Raw genomic sequence first — 22,039 nt, 5'->3', positions numbered from 1 at the left:
CGCCTCCCTGGGCGTCGGTGATTGGCCACAACAGTGGCGGAACTAGACCGACGGAAAATAAGCGAGAATAAAAAAAAAAATTTATGGTAACTATGGTAACTATGACTCGCGGCGTTTTTTCGATGATAGCTCTTGTTCGGAATGAAGCATTAATTGGGCCACTATTCTTTTCAATATTTTAGGTGTTTTTCTAGTAAAATTTATTGCTTATCTTTTAAAGATACTATTATCCTACCCGTTCATCGAAAATCTGATTATTTTCGCTCGGAAAGTGTGATGTCAGTACAGCTTTTGGTAAAGCCATTTCCTATGAAAACGTTAACGAACCTTGGCAAACCAGGTAGCTGTTATTAAAAGACATTTTTCGCAGCTTTAATGAAGAATATTATAGTAAACGTCTGTTGCAACATTTCTAATGAAGAACATTATTGCAGTTGTCAAAGCACAAATCAACATAAGCATATTTATAATCTGTAATTTGGTGTAAAAAGTTCAGGTGGTCCATTAAAGGAAGTGGTCTATATTAAGCAGATCTACCCTATCTTGTTGTTTTTCATACAGAAAAGATAATAAACATGTTACTTCATGTTTATACATGATGAAATACTCAATTCAGTTTAGATATTTACACTTTTTCTTGCAAAATTTGCAGCTACGCTACTAAGTGGTCCATTGAAGGCAGTTATACCCTATGTATTAAAACTCTGAACTTTATCCTCGTCGCCAGATCTGTTGCGACCGAAAGAACTACAAGAACAAATTTCGGATACCAGGCCAACTGATAGGCCACGTCAGGTCTGTTCGAGCAATTAGTATCAGAGCAACTGCTTTATGTCTTATATTTAATATGGAAATGATTTTCTCTCCTCTCAAGAATTACAAGGTATGTCATTTGAGCCAGTCCCTCAGCAAAGTATATTAAGGATTCGTACTATCCCACACAGCAGTCTGGATCAGCGTTGTGATCGGCTGCGGATTATTTTATATCGTACATTCTACGGAAAGAATCGAGACCGTTTCAGGTCTTCTAGACAACCCCTCACGGGAATGCACGTGTTGGCCACAACGAATGATCATCCCGTCTCCTGAGCTGGCGAGACCTAGCGGTAGCAGTTGTGTGTGTTGTTTATTATAAAACGGTAGATTTGGAAAAAAACGTTACCCCGTGTCTTCGAAAACTCTTCAGAGCTAATTACTATATGTTCTAGCAAGACGGTGCATCAGCGCATACTGCGCACTTGACTCAAGGTTGGTATAGGGACAATTCGAGGGACTTTTTGAATAGAAATAAATTGCCGTTAAGTTCACCTGATCTCAACTAAATAAACTTTTTGGTTAAAGCGGTTATCCAGAAAATCTGAGAATCCGTGCCGCCTGTGACATCTTCGAAAAGCGTTTGAAGTTGGTTAATCTAACTAAGGGAGGGTTTTTTCGAAATATATTAAAAATAGCATTGTTCGTTCCGAAAATCTGCAAAAACAATACTAAGCCTGTTTGTCCCATCAAGTTTTCCACGCATATTTAACCCACTTGACATTTTCTAATCGGATTCGTCCCACTAAACACTCGTTTGTTTGATCTGGAGCATGGGACAAACATGCGTAGAACGGGTTATCATTATGGAATTTCGAAATGGTATCTGGTAAACACCGGTAGGTTCGGATGATTGAAAGCAAAATCCTACGAATTGAGACCTCAACACAACTATGCACAATATAAGCTCAAAATTTTTGAATCCACTTCAACCAGGAGGAACAGTTGATTTGAGACAAGCAAATCAAACTACAAACGTAATTTCACGCACAACACTGGTTTAAGACGCGAGTAGCTTGTAGAAATAGTCAAGTATGCTTGACGGTAATACGCAACTTTTGAAAAAAAGTCCAGGATGGAGAAATGAAAAATATTTTTTTTATGGTAGATAAATTTTTTTATAAAAATTCTAATTTAAACATTTTTCAAAATATTTGTATTCTGATGATCTTAGAAGATGCAGAGAGTCATTTTGAATCAAAAAGCTCGTGGTAGTAAACATTCTAAAGGCATCGGTTTTCGAGTTATTAATATTTCGGAAAATACACGTATTTTTTAATTTGTCCATGGTTCTCCAGCAAAAACCATAAGTTCATCAGAATGCTCCATCAAAAATATACAATTCATTCTTTGACAACAAAACGATTGGGCGAACGGTTCTCAAGAAAAGAGTTAAATGTTCTAAGTGATATAAATATATATAAGAATCAAATATTTGTTTTCGAGTTTTATTATCTTAGGAACATATTTTTTTATGACATAGATACTTTACAGAACTAGTTTCACCTTATATTTTACTTTATGTTAGCAACACTAGCACCATCTGCTGTCGTGTTCGCGCTGCGTCATGTATTTCGACATCAGCGCCAGCGTTACTGCATGTGTCAAATGGGAAACTACAAAATATGTATGAGATTGCATGACAGCGCCCCAGACGACGTTTTCGTGCGATGACTGTTATTCGATTGAAAATTTGAAATGAACGTTTTTTTTTTTGTGGCGATGGAGCTAGGTTCCAGTGTTACGTCCGTTAGTCTGTGGTACCCGGTTATTCTGCCGAAAACCCACCCACTTACAATCCTTTTGATAGACTGGTATCACCGAAATCATACCTTCACGACAATAATAAGACAGTGGTAAATGAACTCAGACAGCGATTGCATATACCATCTCTGCGCACCTAGCTTCGGAAAGTGGGAAATCTATGTATGCACTGCAAAATAAAAAAAAATGAAACCAATTATTCCACGCATGGCCCGCTCCCAGAAGCAAGGCTAAGTTCGTTTGTCAGACCTTTTTCTTACGTGGGCCTTGACTATTTTGGCCCTATCCAGGTGAAGAGCTGTGCTGCCGTGATATGACATTGTGACGTAGATCCAAGTGATCAGTTTTTCAGTACGGCCCAAAAATGAATGAATTTCTCGCCACTTTTGTATTGAAATGGGTGCCTACGTCACTTTGTTTTTTTGATTTTATACAACGTACGAATAAGTAACAACGAAACGGACGATACCAAAATGGCATGAAAAACTCATATTCGAGAAAATGGTCTTTACGTCACTTTGTCATCTCACGGCAGTGTGGTCCCCATGGTTCTGTGGTTAGCGATGTCGGTCGGCTAGCTCTCCCACACGGTTGTGATATCGGATTCGATTCCCGATCGAGTCGAGAGGATCTTTTCGAGCTGGAAATTTTCTCGACTCAGCACTAGGGCACGGTGTATCGTTGTACTTATCCTACACATGCAAAATGTGCCAAAAACAATTTCGATAACGAATTCTCTCAACTAATCTAGTTGATCGAGACCACATTAGCCCCAAGGCTAAGTGTGCGATATTGTTTTTGTTGTTCCAGGTGAAGATAGGACGTTCACTGGTGAAAAGATGGGTTGTCTTATTCACGTGCCTCACCATCCGAGCAGTACACTTGGAAGTAGTGCAATCACTTTCCACGAACTCTTGCAAGATGGCTATTCCACGGTTTCTGGTACGAAGAGGATCACCGTTGGAGATTTGGAGCGACAACGGCACCAATTTTATCGGTACCAGCCGTGAGCTGAAGGAGCAGCTGAGCCAGATCAATCAACAGCAATCAACAGCGACTCGTGCGTTCGATTAAAACAGCTTTTACTGGGCTGTCAAACACTAGAAACCCCGATGAAGAAACTCTTGTCACACTCCTGATCGAAGCAGAAGGAGTGGTTAATTCACGACCACTTACATCCATTCCGTTAGACAATGAAGCACAGGAATCAAGAACCCCCAATCACTTTTTGCTGCTAAGCTCCCAAGGAGTAACGTAACGGCCACAGCCCGAGATAGAGCATGCTAAAGTGACGAGAAACAGCTGGAGGCTAATGCGAAGCCTGGTGGACGAATTCTGGCACCGCTGGATTAAGGAATACCTTCCTACAATAGCTTGTCGCCCCGAGTGGGCAGGAGATACGAAGGAGTGCAAAAAGGGGGACCTGGTGGTTGCGTAATGGGTGGCTGCGAGGCAAAGTTTTATCTACATTGACAGGACGCGACGGACGAGTAAAGCAGGCATTCGTCAAAACTCAGAATGGGGTGCTACAACGTCCTGTCACGAAGATCGCGATATTAAACATCCAGGAAACCAGCTCACTGCATAAAAAAAATTGATAACGCTGACACACAGGAGATCTATGACCAGCGTTATGGACCGGGGGATGTTGGGGGCACTGCCCGTGCGCTCATTTATCGGCGATCAATTCCTCCTTATCAGCACCATTGTCTTTCACTTACACTTTTTACTGCAAGGAAGAAACACGTTGTTCAAAATTTAGAAGAAGATTCAGTTGAAAAATTGTCTTATATTGTTAATGGCAGTATATGCAGAGACCAAAATTGTAAGTTACTATTAATTCAAAATTTATACTAAAAGTTAATTGCAGAAAATAAATTACAGCTTTAGAGCTCCGTCCAGAGGGGATCCACTGCTGTCAAATTTCATATATGTGTGCGTTATCGCAGATCAACTCTGGTCCATGACGTTTGTTGGTCCATGATGTTTGTAACTATGAATAATAATGGGGGAAAAATCATTACCAACACATTCATGAAAGTTTTTTGCGGTTTCTCGAGTTTTAATAAAATAAAACGTTCGAATTCTATAATAATTTACATCGATCAATTTCATGACCAAAAAGAACAAAAACCAAAACAAACGCCATGTTGCCGTATATGTTGGTTACACGATGTTTGACAGATAGATCCCCCCTGGCTCCGTCCAACCAAACTACGACGCCGCTAGAAAGTGGTCCGAAACTGTCCCAATAACAACAAATGTGTCAATGGGACGCCTGAAAAAATGTCCAATGGCAAGAGATCTCAGCCTGATAGCCAAACAGCGACATCTAGTTCTGATTTGATTGGAAAAATCAATAGTTTCTACAATTTTTTTTATAGATGACAATACACAAATAGTTGCGCTCACTGGTGTGATTCTTTAGCGGAAATTAGCGGCGGTGTCTCATTGCAGAGAGTTTTAACCTCAACCGGTTTTCCAGTTCAGCTGTTTCATTCAAGCATTGCTGTTCATAAAAAAACTGATATCACCAACAGCCAGCACGAAAACCTGTCTAACAAACATAAGGGAACATTAGTATATTACGTAACGCGAAAATTGGTAACTTTCAATACCACCCTACTCCCACCCCCACGTAACGCAGTTTGGATAGCAGCCACCCCCTCTCCTGAGCGCGTTACGTGATCTAATTCCTCTAATTCGAAAAACCTGATTTTGAGAGGAATTCCACGATAGGAATTGAAGGGATAGGGTTGAAGCTGCTCTTGTGACAGTGCACCAGAGACGCCGTGCAAATCCGTTGTTTCGTACCGTCAAGGATTCACTTGATCGTTAGTTCTTAGTCACTGACCAATAAAAATAAAATAGAAGGTTTCATTTCCCTATCATTCATTAGGACAACAGCAATGTGGACTAACCGCATGATTTCGTTGATTCTCGTAACAGTGCTACAAGATCGTCTGGGTAAGTAAAACGTGATATGTAATTTTTTCAATTGGAAAAATTCAAATTTTCAGCATTGGGAGCAACAGCCTCCTGCCAGGATGTAGCATCAAGCCCCGATGGAGTTTATAAGATTTCTCCGGTTGCGGCTTCGATTCGACCGTTTCCCGTTTATTGTGAAAACAGCATCGAAGGTGGTGGTTGGACAGTAATTCATCGACGCTACGACAATAGCGTGCGCTTCGATAGAACTTGGGCCGAGTACAAGAATGGTTTTGGCGATCTGCGACGCGAGTTTTGGCTGGGGTTGGAAAAGATGCATCAAATCACTCGAATTGGCGACCATGAACTGCTGATTATCGCGAAGACCATCAACGGAACGGCTCGAACCGGTCGATTTGATCGATTCGGAGTGGAGAACGAGTACGCGCGGTATCGACTTCAGGTTGGCAGGAAGATTGGAGGTAATTTGAGTGATCAGTTGAGCCTCCACGATGGCAAAGAGTTCTCTACCCAGGATAACGATCGAAGCGCTAATAAGTGTGCCCACTTCAATGGGTGGTGGTATGTTAACTGCGCGTTAGTGTAAGTATTTGCGTGTCAAACCAAATTTTTCAGTGTTAAATTATTTGCAAGTTTTGAATTTTTAGAGACTTAAACCGACCGATGGATTTCCCACAAAATGGCATGACATGGTATGAAGACACGGGTTACCGCACTAGTCGAAGCTCGAATGCTCATAAGGAAAACCATGCTAGATGACCTATCGACACCCGATGATTCCGATATGATTACAGAATTTTATAAATAGTGTTGCTGCTAAATGTTTTAGCGATTAAAAGCTTTTGTACAATAATGTACAATTTCACAAAATTCAGTTCAGTACATGTACAACACCTTAATTTTTCATTTTTAAATAACCTGTTAAGTTTCTCACTAGTCTCTCACAGATGGCAGGTTCGTACACAGCAACGGCGCGCAAAAAATTTCGCTGCGTACGGAAACGTCATTATCGCCGCGCTGGCTGCTGTTAACACGCACACACTGACACCCGCGCCGATGACGGCCGCCGGTTTTATGTTTATTTTGGTTGTTTTGCCACCCACCAGCGGCACACTGAGCCCCAGCCACGGTCGTCGTCGGTTCGTCTCCTCGACCGTTCTGATGTGCCTTATTTTTACTCGTGTTGATATTTTCGTTCATTTTTGGTTATTTTTACGAGCGCAGTTGAGTTGAGAGTATAGAACTGCAGCAGCAGCAACGATAAAATTAATTAATTTAGTGTAGTTTTTTTTTATTTTTAAACTTTGTTTGTTTGTGATTGCTTTTTGTTTGTTTGCTTTATGCAACTTGGGAGGCTGGTCCAATGGTGTGCAATCCGTGCTAATACCGAAAATAGTAAGTAAGACTGCAACAGCTGAGGGAGAAGGTAAATAACACTATTCCGTCATAGGTGAGCTGATTCCTTACTATCAGCTGCTGTTGTTAGCGTTGTCACAATTATTCGAATGAAAAGCGAAACTATCGAACCCACCGGAAGCGGACAAAAATCGACGGAAGGGATACAACGATGGCCTTACCGGTATTTTTGGTTGCGGCGGCCCACTGCATGTACGCACCTTTCACCAAGGTAGAGGAGAGTTTTAACCTACAAGCAATCCATGACCTGTTGTACCACCGATTGAACATTTCCGAGGTATGTTGAGTTAATTTTCCATTACTAAATTGAGTAATAACCGTGTTTTGATTTCAGTACGATCACCTGGAATTCCCGGGCGTTGTGCCACGTAGTTTTCTTGGTCCACTGTTTATCACGTTCCTCGTGACACCGGTTGCCACGCTGCTAGACGTGCTTGAAGTTAATAAATTTTGGATGCAATATGTCGGTAAATATAACCGTGAACTTTTCCCGCTGCCAGCAGCGGTGAGTGAAAGCAATTTTGGTTGACATTTTAAGAAAATTCTATTATTTGTTTATAGATTGAGTTCGCTCCAATTCTCCCAGCTGTTGGTAGCTTTTTGTGAGTTTTTGCGCTGACTGTCAGTTATATATTTTCACAAAAAAAGTCTAAATTGGTTACCACAACCATTTAGAATCTTTCGCTATATCATTAACCAATTATGTTGCTCATTTTCCACATTCCAGTTCGCTTCGCCCTGGCCGGAACGGTGATTTTCGCCTGGGACAAGCTGCGTGTCACACTGCAGAAGCGGCTAGGGGCAGCCGTTTCCCTGTGGTACATTCTGATCACCATCACTCAGTTCCACTTCATGTTCTACATGAGCCGTCCACTGCCGAACATCATGGCGCTGCCGCTGGTGCTACTGGCCATCAACTATTGGCTGACGCGAAGCATAAAGTTTTTCCTTATCTGTTCCGGAGCGGCAATCATAATCTTCCGAGCGGAGCTCGCCATGCTGCTTGGACTGTATCTGCTGTATGACCTGTACTACCAGCGAGTGAAGCTGGATGTAGTGCTGAGGGTGGCCATCCCTGCGGGAATTCTGTTTATACTGCTAACAGTCATTGTTGACAGTTTATTCTGGCAGCGCGTACTCTGGCCCGAAGTGGAGGTTTTTTGGTTCAATACGGTTCAAAACAAGAGCTCGGAATACGGCACCTCGCCCTTCTTGTGGTACATTTATTCGGCCCTACCCCGGGCCATGGGTTTGTCACTGTTGTTCGTGCCATTCGGACTTGCCTTGGAATCGCGCGTACGTGCACTTGTCATTCCGGGGGTGGTATTTGTTTTGCTCTTCTCGCTGCTACCGCACAAAGAGCTGCGCTTTATTATCTACGTGTTTCCGCTGCTAAATGTGGCCGCTGCCTGTGCCTGCAGTAGAATGTGAGTGTGGATTCAACTCAATTCTAGAGTCAATTAAATTTTGTCTCTTTTTTTTTTAGATGGCACAATCGACAAAAGACATTTTTCCATAAGTTCTTATCGTTCGCCGCGCTGGGTCATCTGCTGGGTAATGCTTTTTTAACCATGTTCCTGCTGCTGGTGGCGGGTACAAACTATCCTGGCGGAATCGCTATTTCGAGGTTAGATTTTTTTTTCTCTAAAAGTTGAATTTCAAATCTTAACTCTATCGTGCAGATTTCACCGCATGGCAGCAGGGGAAACGGGCATCTCCGTTCATATCGACAACCTGGCAGCGCAGAGTGGCGTTTCCCGTTTTCTACAGGTCCATTCGGATTGGATGTATGATTTCATTTTAATACTCACCGTAAAACTTATAACATTAGTGATTTTTTTCCCAACTCAGCTACAGCAAAGAGGAGCACCTACTTCCGGGTGATCTGCGGTTGCATCGGTTCGACTACTTGCTGACAGAAGCCCGGGACAAGTACTCGGGCGAAATGCGGCTGCTGGAACAGACGCACGAGGTGCGGGAGTTTGTCGAGTGCTTCAACAGCATCGGACTTCAATATCGATCGGTTCTGCCGGTTAAGATTCGCACTAAGCCGTGCTTGTTTATCATGCAACGACGACCGGAGGCAATAACGGAGGACCGCAGCCGCATTCAGCTGAACTTCGACGAGGTACTCGAGAAGGACAACATCGGTGGCAGTGGGGCACTCAGTGATCCGGAGTTTCCACCGATTGAACTCATCGGTGGGGTTGATGAAGAAAATGACAACGAAAATGAGGAAGACGAACCAGGAGAAGATGCTGAAAAGGAAGAGCCAGATGACGAGCAAGAGCCGGTAATTGAGCAACCGGAAAAGAAACTTCCCCGGTTGAGAAAGATCCGACCGAAGGAGGCACCACCTCCGAAAATCTCACGACCAACAGCGCGGTCGATGTCCAAAGGACGACTGCGGATACGACAAATACTGGAAGAAAATGCTCACCTCCTGCAGGAGGATGAGGACGATGAAACGCAGGAGGAAAAGCGTGCCAAAGTGGCTTCCTATTTGCAGCGCGCGACGACGTCCAAGCTGAGGACGGCTCAGCGCATTATCAAGGAAGAAAAGCTGAAACAACTGACCAGCGAGTTGAGTAAGCTGGATTTCAGCGATCTCTGCGATCTCGATCGGATGTCCTCGCGGGAATGCTTGAAGATGATAATCGACGATCAGTACGGGGAAGTTGGAGACGAATCGGACGACGATGACGAATAAGAATTGTTAGACACATTTCGTAGGTGGCTGTTGGATTGTTCACGATCTGCTTCTTCTTTTTCAAAATGCAGCTAACCGAATTAAGGTAAAACAATATCTCTTTTTATTCTCGTAGCGATTTCTCACTTTTCCGTCTCTTTCTTTGTTTCTTATGAATTCTAACTTTCATGTTAATCACAACGGTCTGATAAGCATGCGGGCCTCCCTCTCGTACATCTTCCATGCATTCGATTCGAACGGCAAATTCCAGTTTCTAAAAATCAAGAAAATTACTTCAAAAGTTGCATAGCTAAATTCGAGTGTCCACTTACTCGTAGTAACAGTTCGAATACCACCATCCTCCCCCGATCATTGGGGCACAATACTGACCAACCCCACCTTTATCAAAGGTTGCGAAGGTCGTTTTATTATGCTTGCTAAAATCACTGTACAAATTGCCCGCCACAAAACGCCCTATCAGAAGCTGATACAGGTTAAACTCACTGCCAACCGCGAACCTATCGAAACGAGCCGTTCGCGTAGTTCCGTCCCTGAGTTTTGTAAGCACCAACAGCTCGTGGCTACCGACTCGTGTAATTTGATGCATCTTCTCTAACCCCAGCCAAAGTTCGCCCTGCAAATCGCCGAAGCCATTTTTGAACTCACTCCAGGATCGGTTGAAGTTAACATTACCGTTAAAGCGTCGATGAATTACGGTAGCGGGAAACGATGGGATCGATGCCAACACTGGATCCAGTAGGTAAACTCCATCGAAGCCCGATTTCACATCCCGACAGGAGGAAATTCCGCTACGTACTGCAAAAGGTGGAAGTCTAATTTATCCGAATTGAACAATTAATCAACACGTGTTCGCTTACCGAGGCTTCCAGCTGAACAGAGAATGAGTGAAATTGTGAACCGAATCAACATATTGCTGCCACCTAAACTGGAAGCCTAGTGCCAGAATACGTGACCATCGGAATGGATATCATTCTATTTAAACTATTTCATCTTGATCTAGACAGATAACGCGTATCACTTTCTAAACAATCATGTACAAATGTGTGTACATTAATTAGAGTGCGATCTGTCTTTTCAATTTGTAGATTTTATTTTCATTCAAATTTGCACTGTTTGCATACACAGAGCAAATGCTGTTTGTAATGAATAATCCAGTGCACTTGAAACACGGGCAGACGAGAAGGGATTTTCAAACATTAACAAAATCGGAATCGCACTGTATCACATGGGTTAAACCGAGCGTCATTGTAAATCTTCTGAGATCTACTTCTTGGAAAGTACAGCGAATGTTTTTACGGCACATGATAAAACGAAGAAATTCTTTTACCGCTTTTTAAGTCAATAGACATAGAATAATCAATTTTTTCCTAACGCCTAAGAAAACTTGTGGGCCTTTAATTTTTCTCTTATAGATCCGTTCTTAGGTGGATTTTTGTTTCAGGTGAGATTACCTTTTATCGCGCTCCAAGGTTGGTCTTTTGATTATGTATGACTCTCGCAATTCTGCAATTTGTGTTTCGTACATTTAATCTTTTGAAAATTATCCGTTCAACGTTTCGACTTGCACGAAAATTTTGTTAAACGATACTCCGGCTTTCGCACCATTCTTTGATACCTTTCGTATTTCTTCATTTTATTGTTCTTCCATACACTATCTTTCGGCTAGAAGTAGAGAGTACAAGAGAAAAACAATAACTAGAAAAAAAAAGAAAATGTGAGGAAGAACTAATTGATTGAAAATGTTCGCACTGGAGGACGGCAATTGGGGAACTGAATTGACCGAGCGAAGCGGCAAGGCAAATTTTGGTGGAAAATTCATTAACTCAATTAGTCCTAAAAAGAACTGGGTGGGTTGCCTCCACTCTGATCAGACGGTTGGAATAAAACTCCAATGCTCGCTATCGAACTTGTATTTTCCTGTTTCTCTCTGCTTCTATAATGATTTTCTACTTCTTCTGCTTCTTCTACGATGTGAACAACTGGGTAATCAAAACAAAACTGATGACTTGAACGATGCGTCTGCTGCTTTTATAGCGTCGCGCTGGGGGCGGGTTTTGGCGGTCCTCGATGATTGGCTGTTCTTTGTTAACTGCTGAAAACGGCTGACTTGTTGTTGCTTTTATATTCTTATAGAATGAAAATAATTGTGATAAAAAATTAACAGAGAAATATGTCAAGAAAGCATTATTTTCGAAAAGCAATGATTATGATAAGAGAAAAACATTTTAAAAACAGTAGTAAGAACTTAGAAACCGAAACAAAGAATTGGCAGAGCAAGACAAGAAGAGTGAAATATGAAAACGAACAATGAAGAGAAAAAAATATAGGAAGTGATCAAAAAAGAAGATGTAGTCAAAAGAAGGAAGCCATCAAAACCAGACAGAAATGAAAGAATTAAAAATAATTAAAAACTATAAGAAGAAAAACATCGAACAATACAAATAGGAAGAACAAAATAAGATCAAAAAAAAAAAAATACCGGAAACTAAACTGCCGCTATTCGCATAATAGTCCTATGTAAAAGTTGCGAGTCCTGTGTAAATTTTGCGAAAATGGGTCCATTCTGGCATGTTTTTCAAGAATAGCCATTGAAAAAGTGAGGTTTGATTCCCACAACCTCGATTTTATTGGCTACTCTTGTAGAGCATGCCAAAATGAACAAAAAACATAGGACTGTTATGCGAATAAGGGCAATAAAAGAGTTAGAATAGAGTGCAAAAGATACAATAAAAGAAAAGATCAGCAGAATTTTAGCTATAGAATAGAATAGGAACCAAAACCTTGTTGCGGGTGCACAACGTAGCAAGCAACTGCAAATCAAAGTTACCGCTACATATAATAATAATGTTAGAAATCATTTAGTTCGAATCATACAACCGTTGAAAAGAGATATACTTTCAAATAGTTCTTCAAGATATTTCGAGTCCAGTCCGATTATTCCACTTTGTTAGCCAATCAGTTGACTGGAATCAGAACTGGTGAATAAAAAATAAAAATTCATTCCAGAAGATGGCAGAAAAACTGGTGTCGTTTCCTAAGTTCAACAGTTGAAGGTCAAGAATTAAACTGTACAAAAAAGAGCAATTGGATTGCTATAGCGGGTACGAAACCAGAACCGGTCACGGAAGTTGAAGGATGAGCAAGCGCTGGCATCAATTGGATTCGCCGTAGAGGGCAACCACTTAATCCACATAAGGAAGGAGGCGTGGCAAGCTGTTGAAAACTTTCATGTAAAAAGGACGTTGACGTAATGCGAAAAACTGCAGTGACATGGAAGCACACACGTTTCAAAGCTGGCCCAAGCTGCAACCGGGACAAATCCTTAACGGCGAGTGGTTGATTGCTATTTTGTTCAGTAGTCTGCTGGAGGAGTACGAGACGTTGGTAACCGCTCACGAAGTCCGTCCGGTAGAAAATTTGATCCTAGACATGGTGAAGGGTAAGCCAATCTATGAATGGCATGAAAAGAACAGCGCAATGGTAACAAAGACGATTCTGAGGCTGTACTTACACCATGTCTCTATACATCATGGTTTTAACAATTTAATACATAACGGTTGTAGTCAAAGTCCGATTATAAATAAATGAAATGGGAAGCTTTAGGGAAACTAAACCTTCTATTGGACACTAAGATTGTTGAAATCAGTCCAGCAATTTTTGAGTAAACGAGCAAATTTAAAAGGTCTTCGGTAGATGTTTCTTTGCATAACTCTTGAACCACATGTTTAACCATTATGGAATTTATTGGTTAAGAGTTTTGAAAACAGCCGGTTCATTCGATTTCAACTATGTTCAGATCGGTTGCGTAGTTTCTGTGGTATTGAAATTTCGTGACTTTTATGATTTGGTAAATAACGGACAAATACAAAGTCAAAAAAAATTCCTGATGAAAAAAATTTCTGAGAGAAAAAATTTAAAATAAACATTGAATTTCAATTTAAAAAAAAAGAGTTGATTTTTTTTTAAGAAACTTGAAGTCCAGGATGGAGAAATGAAAAATATTTTTTATGGTAGATTAATTTTTTTATAAAAATTCTAATTCAAACATTTTTCAAAATATTTGTATTCTGATAGTTTTAAAAGACGCAGAGAGTCATTTCGAATCTAATAGCTCTTAGTAGTTAACATTCTAAAGGCATCGGTTTTCGAGTTATTTTGAATTTAAGCTCAAAAAATAATTAATATTTAGGAAAATACACGTTTTTCCTAATTCCTCCGTGGTTTTCTAGCAAAAATCATACGTTCATTGTAACGCTTGATCAAAAATATACAATTCATTCTTTGACAACGAAACGATTGGATAAATAACTCAGTCGCTGTACCTTAGCCTACCTACACATTCCCCCTCGTAGGTAAAGACGGACACCCCAAGGTTTAACCTTGATAATTACTCAGGTATTGCTATTCAGATCGTAGTAGTCACACAAATAAAACTTAAGATCATTTGTTGTTATAATTATTTTTATTCACATGTCCTCTGAGTCTGACTCACACACGGTGTCAAAATTTCGATTATTATCGAATTTTCATGTACCTCTGATTTTTTTTTTCGCAGAAATGTTGCCAACTGGATAAGTATCAAGGATCGGGAAATTAAAAAATATTTCATTGGGGATTTCTTGAAAAACTTGGATTTTAATTTTTTTGCGCAAATCTACATAAAAAATCCCACTAACTTCACTAATGTCAGTCATATTAACATAGGCAGCAACCAGTGCATTTGAGGATATTGCAGTGTCATTTAATTTCAAAAATTTAACAATTAAGTCAGTCATTTTACCACAGACAAACAGACGTACCACTTCATACAAAATTCTAAAAAATGTGGTTCCGATTAATTTGTGCGACACTTACTGGACATATTCCACAAATGATAAACTTTCAGCCGACGACGGCAGCACGGCGGGAATATTCCGCGTAATTGAAATTCATTTGAATTGACCGTTATTTTGACCCATGAATATAAATTTCAAGGTACCTCTGTTTGTTTGCGATTTAACCATAGGAAATCACAGTAACCAATGCATTTGAGGATAGTGCAATGTCACTTCATTTAAAAGATTTTACGAATAAACCATGAAGCTTGACCACGAGAAGTGTAAAATTTGGTTTGCGCATTGTGCTTCAAAAAAAACCAAATCTACGAAGAGAATAGGCGAGCAGTGGAAGAAAATGCTCTTTTCTCACTTTCTGCCTATGAGTAAGTTGTTATCTGGGGGTGTACTGAAAGTCCAAAGTTAAGTGGAATGTGATCTAATTATTGTCAAATTACTTATTGCTGAAACACCTTTTCGAACAAGGTCTGTAGCATCGAGATGTGCACGTCCACGACTACAATGAAGATACTTAAATACAAATAACTTTGAATTTTTCAAAGGAAAAATGTTTTTTAATGAATTTATGTACCTAATTAGACCAAGATTGAATATTAAGAAAATTTTCGCTACGAAAACATAAAGACAAACTTTATTATTTTTCTTTTTTAGAGAGGCTTTCAGCCTTTGGCTGGTTCGCATCGAAGACAAACTTGTTCTCTGGATTCCCGTACGTTTTTCCTGCATTCCCACAAAAATTGTTACATCTTATTTTTTTTGCCGTTCTTTTAAATAAATAAATTCAATTTTTCAGAAAAATCGCCGATGAAATATTTATTACCTTTCCGATCCTTGATTCTTATCCAGTTGGCAACATTTCTGCGAAAAAAAATTTGAGGTACATGAAAATTCGATAATAATCGAAATTTGGACACCGTGTCACACATGTCAATCCCAAAAATCTGTACACCTAAAATATAGTATACCACAATAAGCACACTTGAAAAAAAATCTACGCTCTTGTGAGCGGCATTTCGGCAGTTAACCGGAACATTCGCCATGACGGACGAAAACATGCTTGCAGACACGTTTTTGAGTTCTCTTTTTGTTTTATTCATCAATTCCTTCTGAGTTTTCGCGACAAAATTTTTTGGAGTGAATTTTACGCTTCAGGTTTATCCAGAAATTCTGTGCGGGCTCGCCGACTTGGGTACCACATCAATATTCAGCCGCCCCATCTCCCCGAACGATCGCTCCGAGTAGTGGTTGACGCCAGATCCGTCCAGAACACCGTGTCTTCGCGCTTTTGGTGTTTCTTCTTCGCAACTTCCGACAGGCACTGCGTACTATATATTTTCCCGTTCACGGCCAGTCCGGAGCGATGGAAGGGCGGCTTTGACAACATCTGCTTGCTGATTATCAAGTTCAGCAGCACCTTCTTGCGTCCACAAAGTGCCGCACGATATCCGTTTTCACACTTCTGAATGGGTTAGGCTCACTGCTTTCGCCATCACGGTTAGAGTTCCACTGATAGAACTGTTAAATTTATCTGCTGACTCATGGGTTACTATGATTGCTATGATTGCTGCATAGGTAGTTTCGTAAGTGCGTGTGAAGGTAAATCCATGAGAAATTGGTAAATTTTGTCCATCGTTTTTAATGTAAACTATATAATAACAAAGAACAAAACAAAAAGTAATAATGGTGAAAATATCAGAAGAATAATTTAAAATCACGAAAGTGTTATAAAAGGTAAAAACGAATAATAAGAGAAGAAAATATTTAAAAAAATATGAATGAAGATATATGTAGAAAAAAACAACAAATTGGGGAGAAAATCATAGGCTAAGCAAAACCTTCCGAAACATCAAGGTAATCAAAAGAAAATTAAGCTTTTTTATGGTTTTCCAGTTTCTTTTGGGCTGCTACATTTTTTGTCATCATGTTTTATGTTTTATGGTAAAACATAGAGAAAAACGTTTAAAAAAAAGTATTAAAAAAAATCTGTAGTAAACAATCTTGTTGTAAAAAAAGAACAGTAAAAAGATTAGTAGAAAAAAAGTAGTGAAGAGATGGAAATAAGAGATCAAACAAAGTGAGAGAAAAATATGAAGAGAAAAGTAAAAAAAAGAAGAAAAAATATTGAGGGATTATTTTATTTAATAGAACGCAATACGAAGAGAAAAAATAAGACATAAATTAATATGAAAACAAGGAAGTCTAGGAAGAGAAAAAAAGTAAATAGAAAAGCACACATAGAGATAAAATAAGTAATGGGAAAACAATAGAACGAATTTTGTTCCTTTAAAATCCACTTCATTTAGATCTTCAAATCCCTTAATGCAGTTGATCCTATTGATATTACTGTTAAATTAACTACATATATTTACTCTTTGGATAGAGGAAAATGGACCATTTGGGGAGAAACTTAAAACAAGAAAAGAAAAAAAAAGATGTGAAAATCGATAGAACACAATAAAAATGCTGAGCCAGAAACAATGATGTAAAAAAGTTCGGTTGGATAAATCGAATAAAAATGTGAGAAACAATCAAAAAATATTGTGTGATTGTCAAAACGGAGAAAATAAAACAATAAGAAAAGTTGCAACAGAAAAAAATGAAAACAGCTCGAAAAAAAGGAAGAGAACAAAATAAAACAAAAGAATATGGACAGAGGAAAAATTCAAAAGGGAAAAAAAATTTCGAAAAAGTAAAGTGGATTATCCGAGTAGTTCAAATCGATATTGGAGTGGTTTTGCTCGGTTGATAACAAAAGATCCTCGCTAGTGCTGATTAAGACTGGGGAAAAGCTAGAAAAAAATACTGAAATGCTTAGTGGATATCTTAAAATTTTTATTTTCATATTGTTCACTTTGCACATAAAAACGTAACGAACAGTAGATTTTCGCTCTTCAACTAGTGAATGTGTGTATGTAATGTGTTTGTGTGAGTCTCTTCACATCCAATTTGCTGAACGACTACCTCTACTAACTTTATTGACTATGTAAGTTTTGTTTTCTTTTCTTCCTAATCTTTGTTCTGATTACATTACATTCTGATTACATTAGAGAAAGATTTTCCTAAGCGTCGAAAATCAGCAAATGTTAAAACTTCATCACAACAATTGTCTGTATCCGTGTTATAGAACCAACATCGTGTAGGCGAATAAAAACTTCTTGAAATGTAACGAAACGTGTGACGTGTTTTGTAACCGTGAGACAATCAAGCTTAAAAGTACGTTTACATAATGGTAATTTTTTTAGGAAATTTCGATTAAAGCATACGTTCGCTATTGTGTTGGTCCGCTCTTGAACGGAGCGTTCGTTAAGGGTAAGATTCCAAATTTAGGCCACATTTTTTTCTGGGTGCTTCTTAGTTTTGTATCACCAATCAAGAGAATTCCATTCCACATTTCTTGTGCACGAAAAAGTTCGAACCCAAATCACTGCTGCAATTCATCCGGATCCAGCTGGATCGTTGTGTGGTTCGAGTAGAGCCCATAGTTACCGCTCTGCTCGTAATCGTCGCCCCCTTCGTCCTCCCCGTCGGCCAACATAATGTCCGACGCGAGTTGACTGTCGTCGGTGGCGGAAGCCGTCGATTCGAGCGCCTGCAGCAGCGAGAATTTTTCCTCCCTCGATGACGATGGTTGTTCCCGCTGTCTGTGGTACTGCTGGATCAGCCGGGTTAGGTTGGACGATTCGTTGATGGCGGCCGATTTGCGTGCCTTGATAGTCTTGCTGTGAATTAGGTTCCGATACAGATTGGTGTAGAACAGTTCCGCTGGGACTTCGCTTCTGTTCGCCAGCTGAATTGCTAGATTGTCCGGGATGACGATATTGTCTGAAAATGTAAAGAAACATTATTTAAGATTGAATTCAACTAGACAAACGCTAGATTTCGTGGTTTAGGGACGGACCGACAGTTTGTGTTTTCGCTATCGCTTGGTTCGAGCTTGGATCCCACAGGAATATGTAGTACAGGGAAAGCATTATGGCCACCAGTGAGACGCACAGCACGTACGCGGCCACCGTCAGGATCCGGATCGCCTTCTGATTCTGCTTGGCTTCATACAGCCGATCCTTGGAGTCCTCGCCAGCCAGTTTGATTTTTTCCTCCGCAATGTAGCTCATGCTTCCTCAGCCTTCGCGTTCGTGTCGCACAAATACCATCGAAATTCTGTTGATTTTATTTTGGTTAGAATTTATCAACATTAAATCTCTTATTTTTAACGCAGAGAATGACAGAACAGTGCACGCAAATGAAATTCTATTTTGATAAATCGTTTATCGATTTTCACCATCACGCTTCTAATCTAGTAGCCACAGTCCGTGATTATACCTGAGCTGCCGCACGTTCCAAGTGTCAGTTTGTGTTATTATTTACTTTAGTAGGTAGACATGTGATAGTGGTAGTGCTAGTGGCAGTTGGTGAAGTTGATTCTAAGATTTTTCCTTCATTCATCATAGTGAAAGCTTTTCCCCATGGTTGACTCTTTGCAGCGAGCAAGTCGCAATCTCTTTCCACCTCTTTCCACCCATCCCTGTTACCCAAGGAGATACCATCCACGAGTACAAGTGTGGTCTGTTTTGGTTTGTTTGTTTGGAGTGGGACTTGCCGTGGCGTAGCGAATACGGGAGAGATGGGGTTAAAACTGATTTTCTCAACAGAACACGCTAATTTTGTACAGTGAATGACGATCTCTTTTGGTGGCAGCCATTACCATTTTCGTCCACATGAGCAATAAAAATGGTCCTTATCAGAACCATCACATAGGGTATCGAACGCCTTCGTCAGTGGTTTTCACCGGCAGTTTTTTGCAGCAATCTTATCCAAAAGGGAGGGGGCCGAAGAAAACCACTGACGAAGACGTTCGATACCCTATATAAGTAAAGAGATTTATGAATAACAATTTGCGTAGTCACACGTCAACACTGCGGTAGTAGGTACCAAATCTTATTCCTTTTCTATTTTATGCTGTTTTCAACAAACCTAATCACTTTTGTTGTTTTAACTTTTTATCGACTTCCGGTTTCGATTTTTTTGCTTGTTCTAGCGTTTTTTTTTGTTGTTTTTGACATTTTACGTTTTTAAATCGTACTTGAAATTTGTACTGACAATCTAGACTACACCAGAATCCTTGGCTTAACCAAAGCGAACGGTAAGTGGATCTAATGCAACCAACATTCAAATCCTAGAACTGTAATTCTGTTGAACAAAAACAATAACTTTGTTCCCATTAGCCACTCATCGTCGGCTGCGATGCCAACAGGGCAGCTCAGATGTCAACACACGAGGTGAGTACCTGCTTGAATACCTTACTTCTAACAATGGTAATGTATGCAATGTAGGGAACGAGCCAATTTTCACTAATGCTATTGGACAAGAGATTTTAGATCTTACTCTATGTAGCACCTCGATAAAAGAGAAAGTCAAAAACTGGCATGTCTCTAATGAACCCAGTTTATCAGACCATAGACACATCAGATTTGATGTCGAGACTACTTCTCTGAGAATAAATCCAAAGAAAATCAATTGGAACTATTTTAAGGAACATTTGGTTAGCTCGTGAACGTCCTGTCATAAAAAATTCGAACTCCAGTTGAACTGGACATCGTAAAAAGTGATCTTTCACCTTACCTTTGACATCAAACTGTCCGTTAATGAAATGGACAGTTTTTAAAGCATCTCTCACAAAATACAATGCTGAGCTACGCAAAGCCAAAAAAAGAACCAGAGTCCGATTCTGTGAAGACATTCAGACTCTGTCTGAGGCTACGTAACTGCAAAAAGCGATGTACAAAGATCACATTAATGGTCTTGGGCAATTAATAAGGGGAAACGGAAGTATGACTGTCACTACCAAAGAAACGCTGGATGTTCTTATGAACACTCACGGGACTCCGCAGTGCTCGCTCTTTTAAGCCTATGAAGTCTCCAGAACCGGATGGTGTTCTACCAATCTTCCTTGCAAAAATCGGACGGAGTTATCATGTCCGAACTCATCAACCTTTTTCGAGCCAGCTGGCGGAACGTAAAGGTGGTGTTTATACCAAAGCCGGGCAAAACAGACAAAACATTACCCAAAGCCTTCAGACCTATTAGTCTGACTTTAACTTTCTCAAGATGATGGAAAAAATTACGGATAATTATATCCGCAGCGAGTTTCTAAAGAAGTTAGCATTTGGATAAGCATCAATAATCGTCAGATAAATCTACTGATATTGAGGGAGCTCCCGATAACACGTCCTTCGCATCAATTCACACGGCTCTACTGCCTAGGACTCGCCAACCTAGGAATGGAAAGCCACCGGTTTACTGGTGGACGGACGCGATAGCCGACCTTCGCAGTGCGTGCCTCCGTGCAAGACGGAGGATGCAGCGTGCGCGAAACGAAGAAGAGAGGACAGAGCGCCGCGCAGCATTCAGTTCGGCAAGATCGATGCTAAAGAGTGCGATAAAGGCCAGCAAGAGGGCCTGCTTCGATAGGCTATGTGCGAGTGCCAATACAAATCCGTGGGGTGACGCCTACAGGATCGTAATGGCCAAGACTAAAGGCGCGCTGGCGCCTGCAGAGCGATCACCAGCGATGCTGGAGCGTATCATCGAGGGACTCTTTCCACGCCACGAGCCAAGTCCTTGGCCTCCGGCGGTCGAGTCTCACGTCCGACGTTCCAGTATCTCAGACATAGACCAGAGATGGTCGGCCAACCTGCCGAGCATCCAATCCGTGAGCGACGACAGCCGTGTCGAGGCAGGGGAGGAGGCAAGGGTTACGAATGAGGAACTCATCGTGATCGCCAAATCCCTAAAGGTGAGCAAGGCACCGGGACCGGATGGTATCCCTAACCTGGCGATCAGGCTGGCGATAAAAACGGCCCCCGGGCTGTTCAGGGCAGTCATGCAGAGGTGCCTGGATGACTGTCTCTTTCCGGACAGGTGGAAGCGGCAGAGACTGGTCTTATTGCCGAAGGCTGGAAAACCGCCAGGGGACCCATCGGCATATAGGCCTATCTGCCTGCTGGACACCGCGGGCAAGGTGCTTGAGAGGATCATCCTCAACAGACTGGTGAGGTACACGGAGGGTGTACACGGTCTGGCAAGTAACCAGTTCGGCTTCCGGAAGGGCAGGTCCACGCTGGACGCAATCTCTTCCGTCATCAAGACGGCGGAGGTAGCAATCCAGCGCAAGAGAAGGGGAATACGCTACTGCGCAATCGTCACGCTCGACGTGAAGAATGCGTTCAATAGTGCCAGTTGGGACTCCATAGCGCTCGCGCTCAGGAGCATCCATGTACCGGTGTCGCTGTACAAGATTCTGGAAAATTATTTCCAGAATCGAGTACTTGTTTACGACACAGAGGAGGGTCAGAAGTGCGTCCCAATTACCGCAGGAGTTCCGCAAGGTTCTATCCTGGGCCCGGTGTTGTGGAATGTCATGTATGACGGAGTGTTAAAACTCAAGTTCCCTGTAGGGGTTGTGATCGTCGGCTTTGCAGACGACATAACGCTGGAGGTTTACGGCGAGTCTATCGAGGAGGTCGAGTTGACGGCCGCGCACTGTATACGCAAG

At 41.0% G+C, this 22,039-nt stretch overlaps 4 protein-coding genes across 8 annotated transcripts in view; 2 read left to right on the top strand and 2 right to left on the bottom strand.

Moving 5' to 3' along the window:
• The first annotated feature begins 3,498 nt into the window (after positions 1 to 3,498).
• On the top strand, positions 3,499 to 6,285 carry LOC129721197 (angiopoietin-related protein 6-like). Its single transcript, XM_055673486.1, has 4 exons — positions 3,499 to 3,637; positions 5,527 to 5,544; positions 5,598 to 6,108; positions 6,174 to 6,285. The coding sequence occupies exons 1-4, from the start codon at positions 3,499 to 3,501 to the stop codon at positions 6,283 to 6,285; spliced, it is 780 nt and encodes a 259-aa protein (XP_055529461.1).
• A 320-nt stretch (positions 6,286 to 6,605) lies between these two features.
• Positions 6,606 to 17,658, top strand: LOC129717753 (probable Dol-P-Man:Man(7)GlcNAc(2)-PP-Dol alpha-1,6-mannosyltransferase). Of its 2 annotated transcripts, XR_008726739.1 has the most exons (8): positions 6,606 to 6,921; positions 6,977 to 7,219; positions 7,277 to 7,409; positions 7,670 to 8,369; positions 8,429 to 8,569; positions 8,625 to 8,729; positions 8,794 to 9,737; positions 15,640 to 17,658. XR_008726739.1 is itself a non-coding variant. In XM_055667886.1 (7 exons), the coding sequence occupies exons 2-7, from the start codon at positions 7,094 to 7,096 to the stop codon at positions 9,650 to 9,652; spliced, it is 2,064 nt and encodes a 687-aa protein (XP_055523861.1). In that variant the 5' UTR covers positions 6,606 to 6,921; positions 6,977 to 7,093; the 3' UTR covers positions 9,653 to 10,292. The 2 variants fall into 2 exon arrangements, 1 of the variants encoding a protein (XP_055523861.1); XM_055667886.1 differs by lacking the exon at positions 15,640 to 17,658 and having other exon boundaries at positions 8,794 to 10,292.
• On the bottom strand, positions 9,754 to 11,652 carry LOC129717780 (ficolin-1-like). The gene is made up of 3 exons (XM_055667940.1): positions 10,510 to 11,652; positions 9,964 to 10,447; positions 9,754 to 9,905 (listed from the first exon to the last, which is right to left on the bottom strand). Exons 1-3 carry the CDS (start codon positions 10,559 to 10,561, stop codon positions 9,827 to 9,829), a joined length of 615 nt encoding a protein of 204 aa, XP_055523915.1. The 5' UTR covers positions 10,562 to 11,652; the 3' UTR covers positions 9,754 to 9,826.
• LOC129717760 (uncharacterized) overlaps positions 17,299 to 22,039 on the bottom strand; it is a 48,244-nt gene continuing 43,503 nt past the window's right edge. For 3 of the 4 annotated variants that reach the window (XM_055667903.1, XM_055667912.1, XM_055667920.1), the window contains 2 exons: positions 18,386 to 18,645; positions 17,299 to 18,309 (listed from right to left, as the gene is read on the bottom strand). In XM_055667903.1, the coding sequence (XP_055523878.1) occupies positions 17,909 to 18,309; positions 18,386 to 18,599 (615 nt within the window). In that variant the 5' untranslated portion in view covers positions 18,600 to 18,645 and the 3' untranslated portion in view covers positions 17,299 to 17,908. Of the gene's footprint in view, positions 18,310 to 18,385; positions 18,648 to 22,039 lie in introns of all 4 variants that reach the window. The other variant, XM_055667928.1, reaches the window with a different exon arrangement.

This window comes from Wyeomyia smithii, chromosome 1 (assembly GCF_029784165.1).
Source record: "Wyeomyia smithii strain HCP4-BCI-WySm-NY-G18 chromosome 1, ASM2978416v1, whole genome shotgun sequence".
Lineage (NCBI taxonomy): Eukaryota > Metazoa > Arthropoda > Insecta > Diptera > Culicidae > Wyeomyia > Wyeomyia smithii.
Note: the sequence above shows the minus strand (reverse complement) of the source record. Positions and strands in the feature narration are given on the sequence as shown.

What these genes read in the sequence shown, in the direction of transcription:
- LOC129717780 (XM_055667940.1), bottom strand. Translation starts at nt 10,561, where the DNA reads ATGTTGATTCGGTTCACAATTTCACTCATTCTCTGTTCAGCTGGAAGC. An exon ending in CTGTTCAGCTGGAAGCCTCG is followed by an intron (nt 10,448 to 10,509) that starts GTAAGCGAACAC and finishes CACCTTTTGCAG; the next exon opens with TACGTAGCGGAATTTCCTCC. An exon ending in TATTCGAACTGTTACTACGA is followed by an intron (nt 9,906 to 9,963) that starts GTAAGTGGACAC and finishes CTTGATTTTTAG; the next exon opens with AAACTGGAATTTGCCGTTCG.
- LOC129721197 (XM_055673486.1), top strand. Translation starts at nt 3,499, where the DNA reads ATGGCTATTCCACGGTTTCTGGTACGAAGAGGATCACCGTTGGAGATT. An exon ending in TATGTTAACTGCGCGTTAGT is followed by an intron (nt 6,109 to 6,173) that starts GTAAGTATTTGC and finishes TTGAATTTTTAG; the next exon opens with AGACTTAAACCGACCGATGG.
- LOC129717753 (XM_055667886.1), top strand. Translation starts at nt 7,094, where the DNA reads ATGGCCTTACCGGTATTTTTGGTTGCGGCGGCCCACTGCATGTACGCA. An exon ending in ACCGATTGAACATTTCCGAG is followed by an intron (nt 7,220 to 7,276) that starts GTATGTTGAGTT and finishes TTTTGATTTCAG; the next exon opens with TACGATCACCTGGAATTCCC. An exon ending in CAGGTCCATTCGGATTGGAT is followed by an intron (nt 8,730 to 8,793) that starts GTATGATTTCAT and finishes TTCCCAACTCAG; the next exon opens with CTACAGCAAAGAGGAGCACC.